The sequence below is a fragment of the Acanthisitta chloris genome, unplaced genomic scaffold (genome assembly GCF_000695815.1).
Source record: "Acanthisitta chloris isolate BGI_N310 unplaced genomic scaffold, ASM69581v1 scaffold6283, whole genome shotgun sequence".
NCBI lineage: Eukaryota > Metazoa > Chordata > Aves > Passeriformes > Acanthisittidae > Acanthisitta > Acanthisitta chloris.
In genome coordinates, this window is record NW_008665480.1 from 214817 (window position 1) to 224991 (window position 10175).

General features: G+C 42.0%; 1 protein-coding gene across 1 annotated transcript in view; it reads right to left on the reverse strand.

Annotated features, from left to right (window-relative positions):
• KCNH5 (potassium voltage-gated channel, subfamily H (eag-related), member 5) overlaps nucleotides 1–10175 on the reverse strand; it is a 140632-nt gene that overhangs the window by 114463 nt on the left and 15994 nt on the right. The window contains exon 4 of the mRNA XM_009071777.1: nucleotides 392–507. Within this exon, the coding sequence (XP_009070025.1) occupies nucleotides 392–507 (116 nt within the window). The remainder of the gene's footprint in view (nucleotides 1–391; nucleotides 508–10175) is intronic.

Genomic DNA, 10175 nt, shown 5'->3' on the forward strand with positions numbered 1-10175 from the left:
CCTGGGAGAGGAAGCAAACATCCACAGGGCTCAAAGACATCAAGCCTGGCTCCACGTCACTGTGAGACAGCATGCAGAAAAGCACACTGTGCACCCCAAGTTAAGGTACAACCAGCAAACTGAGGACTGCATGCACAGAAATAGGGTCATGTAAGTAAAAGTAACCTACTGAGACTTTTTATGACTGAAAGATCATGACCTGTCCCAGAAACATGGGCTTGGCACATAGTGCTGCTTTTGGATGAGCAGAGGAGAAGCTGAAAAAATCAGAATTGGGAAATATTCATCTCTAAGATTATTATGTATCAATGGGAAATAGGGTGGCGGTTTTCCATCTCCCCCATCTCTTCCTGCCTTAGGAAGGGAGCAGGTTGGTGTCTGTCCCACTTACTTCAGCTAACCGGGAGTGCTTGTGCACCACCTCAGCCTTGTTCATGGGCGTCAGCTGCTGCAGCACACTCCGACTGTTGGTCAGCGCCCGTGTCAGCCGAGCAAACTTGGTCCAACCTGCAGGGAAAGAAGGAAATCGTGTCACAAGGTACTTAGGCCTCATTCACTGCTTGTAAATCTCCTTCGTGTTTGCTGATATTAAGTCTCAGACTTGAATAGTTTCTCTGAATTGCTGCACAGAACAGCTTCAGGCTCCAGGCTTAAAGACCTTGCAAAAGAGAAAAAATATTGTTCCTTCAAGGCAACCATGGGTAAATGTGAACAAAATCAAAACATTCTTGTGCCTTCTGGAGACAATGTGTTAGGGGGATCACATCGTGCTTTGAGCCTTCTGGTGGCTTACTACACTGCTGAAATCTAATTCTAAGCCACTGAAGTTAATGCAAAGGCTTCCCAAATCTGCACATATCCTCCCCAGCTACAAAAAGGCTCCTGCTGACTCAGAGCCACTGGAGCAGCCCTAAAAGTCTGATCCTCTGGTCTTTACTGTTTCTTGCCCCAACTAAACTTCAGAAAGAAAAATAAATTCAGGACTGCATCAGCAATAGTGGTTCAGGAAAAAAAAAGTCATTAAGACTTTAAAGACAGATTAAGAACTCGATTTTAAATGGCATTAAGAAATACATTTAGCTATTATAGTAATGATAAACAGCTGCTTTAATTGCAGCTTGAGACCCACACACTGGGCTGCCCCTGGGGGACTTTTTCTGTAGCATTCTGCAAGGAGCAATCAGAGTTTGTTACTGACAGCAGCACCAACCCAGGAACATGTCATCAAGTTGTTACTGCTGCAAAAACACCCAAAGGTGGTAGGTGGCTTAGGTGCACCAATGGCTAGGGTAGATGGGTGGTAGCAAAGAAAATACCAGGGGTTTAAACAGTGTAGCACCTCAATGTTAAGCAAGAAAATTGAAGATCCAAATATCTGCAGGAAGCAAACAACTCCCAAGGACACTGTAGGAGATGCTCAGCATTCAGTTCAGCCCAGTATAATATCATTTTTTTTACTAGAGAGGTGTGGATAAAATATCAAACAAGTTATGGACAGGAAATGGGTTCAGAGGAAGATTTTACATTTATTTAACTTGAATGCTGAGTAGGTAAAAATTGGGAAAAATATTCATATCCAAGAAAGGAAACACAATATTTCTGTTAGAACCCCTGTAGAATCACAGAATGTTTTCGGTGGAAGGATCTTAAAGACTATCTAGTTCCAATCCCCCTGCCATGAGCAGGGAAATCTTCCACTAGACCATGTTGCTCAAAGCCCCATCCAGCCTGGCCTGGAACACTTCCCGGAATGGGGCACCCACAACTTCTCTGGATAACCTGTGCCAGTTCTAGGTTTACTTTTAAAGGCCTGTTGTCTGACAGGAGTCAGGGACTTGGAAAGTTAAGTGAAGCCCTTGGGTAGATAAAATAAAGGACAGGGAACAGACAAGATAATAAAACTTCAAGAAAAAAAAATATGCAGTTTGGCTTTGCCATGTACCACATATATATCGCATTCATGTGAATTTAAATCCATTGTTCAGCATTTAGCAAATAGAACAGCTCAAAATATCATGATACACCACCAGCACAGCACAAACATTTGTGTCTGGCTATTTATATATGACCTCAAAAATGCACATAAAAGATTCACTGGGAAAAGGCAAAAAATAGAAGCATTTTATTAACTTTTCAAATGTAAACTTTAAATTGGAGCTTTGGATATGCCTCATACTTCTGGAGCTTACAGGGATATTCAATTAGGAACATGCACTTTTAGCATTAAACAAGGTCAAGAAAGACTACAGTGATCTGAGTATGAACTATTAACTTCCAGAAAAAATTCTTGCACTTTTCTTTTTCCTAATTGTCTACAAAACTGCATCAAGGAGACAGCTTTAAGACAAAAATCAGAACCATTCTTTATCTTTCTTAACTAGTGATTTCAAAGAGCAAGAGAGCATGACAACAGTGTCATGACAGCTCTGTCCCAACATTTCTAGTAATTGCTGGAGGCCATGGTACTCCCAGGTGATTTTTCTGGCATGCTGCAATCACACAGCAAGAACAGAGAAAAGGACCTGTCTCCTCTGGGAAGTTTTTCACCCACTTCCAGACCCTAGGCAGGTACTTATGCACACATGCACACGCTCAGTGTCCTCTTCCCCTGGAAAGACACTTCTCTGTGGGCTCATGAGGAGAAATTTGGGCCAGTCTCCAAGCTTTAGTTTGTAATCCTGCCTCACAGAGTTGATATGAAAGTGATGGAAAACTGTTCAGCAAAGCCAAAGCCACCACAGACAAACTGCTGGATACAATCCCAATCCCTCTCATTTGTCACATCTCAGTGTTGTCAGCGACTCCAACTCTTGACAGGAACTTCATGATGAGCAGCAAGGACAAGTGCAAAGTCCTGTACCTAAGAAGGTACAACCCCATGCACCAATATATGCTGAGGGACACCCAGCTGGAAAGTGGTTTGGCAGAAAAGGACCAGGGGGTCCTGGGGGGACCAGGTTGAATGTGTCTGTGCTGCAAAGAAGGTGAACAGTATCCTTGGACAAATTAGACAAAGTACTGGCAGCAGGTCAAGGAAGGTGATCTATCCCATCTACTCTGGTGAGGCACTGATAAGTCCAGTAACTGGAGTACTGGGCCCAATTCTGAACTCCCCAGTACGAGACATGAACATACTGAAGATAGTCAAACCAAGGGCCACAAAGATGACTAAAAGACTGGAGCATCTCTTATCTGAGGAAGGGCTAAGAGAGCTGGGACTGTTCAGCTTGGAGAAGTCTTGAGGGGGCAGTTCTTAGTAATGTGTACACATTACTGAAAGGAGGGTTCAAAAAGGACAGTCAGGCTCTTTTCAGTGGTGCCCAGTTACAGAGCCAGTGGCAACAGGCACAAAATGAAACACAAGAGGTTTCATGTGAATATCAGGAAGCACTGTTCTAGTGTGCTAGTGCTCAGTCATGTTCACAGGTTGCCCAGAGATGATGTGGAGTCTTCATCCTTGAAGATATTCAAAATCTGTATGGACATGGTCACAGGCAACTGCTTGTAAGGGGCCTTGCTTGAGCAGAGAGGTGGACAAGATGACCTCCAGAGGTCCCTTCCAACCTCAACCACTATGTGATTCTGTGACCTTTCTGATGGCTGATGATTAATGAATCAAGGTTTCCTTACTAAGCTTTAGGGCATTTATCTGTGCAGTGATTAGATGAGGTTTTGGAGAAGAGCCAGGGTCTAGCAATGGTAGGAGATGGCCTCATGCAGTCTCTAGAAATCCTTTTCCATGGTGCTTTGCAGGCTGAGTGATCTCACTCACAAAAATAACAGGTTTAAAAATGCCTCTCCTCTGATAAAAGCAAAACTGGTAAGAAACCCCTTGTCACTGCTTTAGGTAAGAAAAGCATCTGTCCTGCATTAAACACAAATGCAGAATGCCTAGGGAAGTTAGGGAAGATGTACCACAAGGAGCTAGAGCAGTAAGACATACACCAAACAACAGCAATCCTTTTGCTGTAAAAATAAATAGAAAGGAAGAACTATGACTTTTTCAAATCCTCCTTTTCCACCTTGGTGAGATCATCAATGTCGTGTGAAAGAAAGAAGACATACATTTTAGCATCCAAGGTTACACCTCTGCTCATCTGGTCTGACCTCTTCTTTTCACAGGACAAACCATTTCATCATGTCCTTTCTCCACCAAGACCAAAGCTTTGCTTTGTAGTAGAGCAAACCTTTTGCAAAAGCCCTTCCAGCCTCATTTAGATACTTCACATTTTCACATTTCTTTCAGCCCTGTGAAGTCCATAATTCTGGATGTTGGAAGCACAGAATACACTAACATGAGTTTTTATCTAATTCAGCACAAAGTCCAGCATTATTCTACTTGCTCCAGTCTATCCATCTGCAATAGTGTGAAAAAGCACCAAGTTCTTTTGTTTCCTATTTACAACGCAAGAGAATTAAAAACACAGAACAGCAAGATGCTGGGGTATGAGTGGGAAGGCGAAAATGTATACAGGCTGCCTCGTGTCTGAAATAATCTGTACAGGGTACATTTCTCTGTTTCTTGACCTTGTTGTAGACTAGGCAAGTTCAGAATTATATTTAAAAGCAATGTGTAAGTTTAAATAGACCAGGGAAAATTTGCATAGCTGCCTACTGCCATCAATATTTCTTCAAACGATTCTCTCCTTTCTTTTCCTCTATAGACAGAGACTTGAAAAGAATGATAATTTTATCACACGTATTAGTGACCGCCTGTCCTCACAGATATTTTCAGTCTGGAAGGAGTAAAGGAGCTGCACAAATAGCAGGTACAAGAGGGGAAAAAACCTACTCGTGAGAAAAAAACAACACTTCTGATGCTCTCTTCAGCTCAGCTGGATTGCATCTTTCTTCCATAGCACCACTTGGAAAATAACACCCTGAACTTGCACCATTGCACTCAAATTCTTGGGTAAGAAAAAGCAGCATCATCAGATCACATACCAGATCAAGCCAGCAGCTGCTCCTCCTTACAAGAAGTTAAACTTTCTTCTTAAACTTTCTTTCAGACAAAGACCTTAACTACCTCAAATGGAAAATTCTGGAATAACATACACATATAATGATTGTTTCCCCTGGTCCTGTTGAATCACTTTCTGATTCATGGACAAAACTGGAAGAATTTGTACTCCTACTTTAAAAAATCCCTCATGATCTGCATTCATTCTCATGAACCAAAACAAGGGTCTCTTAAACAGGAACCTAGCAAAATATTTCCCTGTTCCCATCCATTACTCAAATGAAAATTCCTACATTCTCAATAAATTGCAGATGAAGGTTTAACTACCCCACAGAGTTACAAGAATGGGACATGAAGAAGCCAAGCATGCTGATAGACATGGACTAAACTGATCTCTGCCTTGGCCCAGCTGTAATGCTGCCCTTCCACACACAAAACTTTCTTCTTCCTCCATGCATTTTAGACACAATTAAATGTTTTACACTCACAAAATATTCTCCAAGTCTCTTGCTGTAATTAGGACTGCCATTTTGACAGCCCTCTGACTGTTATGTTAACTGAGTCAATATGACTTGGTAGTGTACTTCACACAATGGCTGAACAAAAGGCTTCTCTGAAGAGAAGAAAATCATGAGTACTCAGTTAATTTTTTAAAAAAATAAAATAGGTATTTCTTTTAAACTTTAGACGCTGTTACATGAGTTGAAGTTGTTAATGTGTTGACATGATGCCTGAGGGAGTACAGGAGCACAGAAGGGAGGTAGGCAATAGTCAAGTGAAGCAGACAGAGGATTCAAACACCTCCTCAGAGGGGTAAAAGTTTTCCACATGGGTCTAAGATGCTAACTCAGCCACTCCCTAGATTTATATACCACTACAGAAATTATGGTGCCTAAGGGGGAAATGGTATTTCCAGGTTAGAACTTGATTCTATTGTCCTTCCACTGTCAGAAAGTCCAAAATATCTTATCAAGAAGTTCTTACTCACTACAGGATGTGCATTTCCACCAGCTACTCTTTCCACAAGAGTAGTATTATGCCCACACATCTTTCTTCATGAGATCCTGAATCCATCATTCTGTTTTACACTGGACAGCTGGGATGGGAACAGCACTGTGGCAGCTCTCCTCCACCACCAGACTCACTGCTTCCCCTGTGTGCAGGGACCTTCTGCCAGCTGCACTCTTGCATTGCCATAGGGACCTCTCTCTGTCCTCCTGATTATCAACCTCCTTCCCATTAACACACCCTGCAGAAGAATCCAGTACAAAAACACTCCCATCCATCTCCAACACCTGCTCCTCATCTCTGCAGCCTTCTCTGAGTAAGGAGAAATGTCAGCCAGGACAAAGATGTTGTTGCAGTGTATGGCAGAGCATAAAATGAGCCAGAGTAAAACTGTTCAAAGAAAGTGTAGCAAGGGAGGCTTCCCCAGCAGAAGTGATGATGGAAGGGATGGGACAGAATCACAGAATCATTTAGGTTGGAAAAGACCTCTAAGACTATTTTCTAAATACTATCAGGTGACAAAATCTTTAAATCTCTCTGATTCTTCCCAAGGTCACAGAGCAGGCAGACTACCCAAACCTGTGAGTCTCCTGAAGGTGCTCCCACACAGACCAAGGAGCATGTCCTGGTTGCCATCACACAGGGACACTCCTGCCCAGGGGATGGGTAAGATCTGAGCAGTTCCCTCTGCTAGGGAGAAGCTCCTGCCCAGGCACAGGCTAATGAGAAAAAAGGACTTCGGCTCTTTTGCTCCACTAGTGCTTAAGTCACCTCCTTGAACAAACCTCAGCAGCTAATAGACCTACCCATTGCCTTCACAGAAAATGGCAAATATTTTCAAACATAACAATCTGCAAGTGAGAAAACCCTTAAAATTCTCACCACAATTTAATTGGGAGTTGAAAATTTGCAGTCTCTCTGACTTGATTTGTGCACAGTTCCAAATGCAGACCTAACCACCGAGCTAGCAGCCACAGTGAAATAAAAAGATTTAGCTCATAAACTATATTATGTTATTTTAAAACTAAATTCATATATCAGAGTTTATGAAGTTGAAAATCTTAAGGTGAGATGTTAATGATTTTTATAGTGCCTAGACATGACTAGTTCCCCTTAATAAAGCATTAGTGTAGCTCTACTGGGCTGCAATTAACCTTTTGTCAAGGTTTATCTGGTCTTGAAAGGATCAGAAATAATGATGGGTGTAACAGGGAACTATACCATACCTTCGACTGCAGTGAAAACACCTGGGTTAGGAATTACATTCTGTGTGAAAAACAATTGCAGAGGGCAATTACAGCAGTGCTCAGATTGATTCCTGCCTGCAGGAGTATAGGGAACACCTCCAGACCCTGGAGAGTTTGTTCTCCTCTCCCTGTGAAGCATGAAACTGTTAACATACAGAATGCTTAAATAATACATCATTTATGACCTCCCCACAAAAGCTAAGAGCTAGCACTGCTCAGAGTTAGGCAGTATGGAATTCAATTGGTAACATGGATCATCCTTTGGAATAAATAGTTAGTATGTATAAATCCCAACCATTTCTAGACATTCAGACAGTAAAATCATTACAATGGCTAGCTGTTTGCTCTTCATTGCAGGGAAAGTATGGCTGAAAGAGCTCATTGTCTCTTTGAAAAACTTAATCATTCTGGGTTTAGTTTGTTAGAGAGAGAGGGATAAATGGGATTCCTGAATAAAAAGAATAATAGGAAAACAAAGCTCTATCACTCCCATGATGCAGTAAAAATATTTCTGGACTGAAGAACTACAGAGCCAATTCAAATTTAGTTCTAAATATTTGGATAAATTTCCCAAATTGAAATTCTGAGCGTTCCACTATCTGATAATGCACTGCACTCCTGGGATAATTTTTACATTCAATCTCTGTTCTTGCTCAGTGTTGTCTTCCCAGTTACCATCCACCCACTGCAGCTGCTGGTGAGCTCAGCATGGATGAAGAATGGGTAATCTTGGGTATATCACTTTACCTCTCTGAGCTGCAGTTTCTCCTCCTTAAAATGAAGATAATGCTAATGACCTACTTTGCAAGCCATTTTGAGGTCTACTGATTAGAAGAGCTAAGATTTATATACCTCTAGACTACATTTAGTATACAATGCATTTTTAGATTTAACTCTCACATAGCTGCAACTTCACAGTGACCAACTTCTTAAATTTCACTTTCCTGCAACTAAAGCTAAGCTTTATACACACACTCAAGGCCATTGCAGACTTACTTCCCATAAGTCTATAAAAACAAGTGCAAATTTTGTGAAGAAGGAAAAAAACCCAACTAATTACTGTAAATGTCAGTCAATTGGCTTTTAGGAGTTTGTCAGATAGCAAAATAGTGCCAATCAATGGCCAAAGAAAAAAGTCACCAGACAAAGGCTCAAGGTCAAAAGACAGGCAGGTGCCAGAAATACAATAAAACACACAATGATGGGAAGAAAGAAGGAACAACTGAGTATGTGAATGAGAAATTATAGCTTATGAGAATGGATACGGAAAAGCTAAAGAAATACAGGAAAAATTCTTCTCTGGCTAGATTTATTACAGTAACAATGAAGTTCATAAAGAACTCCCAGACCGCAACCAAAAGGCTTCTGCACCCATATGCAGAAAGGGCAAACAGGCTGACCCAAGTAATTACAGGTTACTCAGCCTGATCTCGGTGCCAGGCAAAATGACAGGAAAAAAAATGAGTTTCAATATGCTTAATAAAAAAAAGAAAAGGAAAGGAACATAATGAACGACTGTCAATATGGAATGATGTAAAATCCCCCCACAATGTTAATTTCATACTTTTGTGAGAGTATAAATTTGGTACAGGAAAGCAGCCAAACACCTTGACAGAACAAGCTGCAAGCCAAATGCAATGGCCAGAGGGAGCTGCAGTGGGTGGATGATGTATGTCGGAGAGGCACGAGCCTGGGCACCTCCCTGCACCACTGTGCCCTGGCTTGGGCTGGGCTGGGCAGCAACATGGACCATTGACTTGATGACAACCTCGGTGGCTGCCCTTGCTTCCCTCCCAGCTGTAGCCAAGAACCCACCAGCTAACAAATCAACACAGCCACAGTGCTCATCCTATCACATCACCTCGTCCTGGTGCTGCATTTGAATCACCTGAGAGCCACAGTCTGGCCAAACCCTCTTGGACAGTAATCTCTGAATCGACACTGTGTGACACTATCAACAAGATATTGAGCCTACGCAGTTCAGTGATTACGAGTTAAATGGTCCTTGCTACTTGGCAAGTATCAAACAAGGAGCAGTGGAAAACAGTAAAAAGTTATTACTGAGAGCCTTCTGGACCCCAGTGGCCACGTCTCCTGCAATTCAGTGCTTTTCTCTATGGTTTGAACGTCCTTATATAATGACTGATAAAATGCCAGATGATAGGAAGATTAGAGGAATGTTAAACAGCAGGGAGGGCAGTCATGCAGGATGAAGTGCTTGATAACTGGGCATGTGCCATTAAAATATGTTTTAAATGGAAAACTGATATCTAGGCAAAAGCAATGCATATTGTATCTCCTCCCATCTCCAGCACGGGGGGGGGGGGAAATGTCCCTTGCAAAGAACAGTCCTGGAAATGATCCAAAGGTCTTGGTAGATGAGCAATTCAGCATGTAGTTTGCTTTGGCAAAACGTCACCTACTCCCTTGGATATATAACAGTAAGAGCAAGGCTTGGAGAGGCTGAGCAATGGGCGATACTGAGGAATTAGCTGGGAATCCACCTGCACACAATACTGCCTGCAGAAAGAGACTGAAGACCTGGGAGGCTGAAATCCAGGCCACCACAACTTCAGCCCTGTTGCTGCCAATGAGCGAGATTAAAGGGCAGCTAAAATATCCATGTATCTGCCATCACTAGACTTACAAATTCAGGCTAGACAGAGGCTTAAGGAGTTGAACTCATTTGCTTTATCAAAAGACGGTGGAGTGATGACTTGATTATATGTGTAAATGCCTTAATGGGGTTTTCTCAATACAGAGAAAAAAATGCATAAGGCGATGCCACTGCAAGAAGCTGAAGCCAGGTTAATTTAAATATGGCACTTCTTTAAAGCCAAAAGTGTAATGAAAAAGCAAGAAAAATATTAAGTGATGTGATGGAACCTCAGTCTCTTCAGACTTCTAAATCAATATTGGATGCTTGTCTGGAGGGGATAGTTTAGTTACACCCAAGTTCA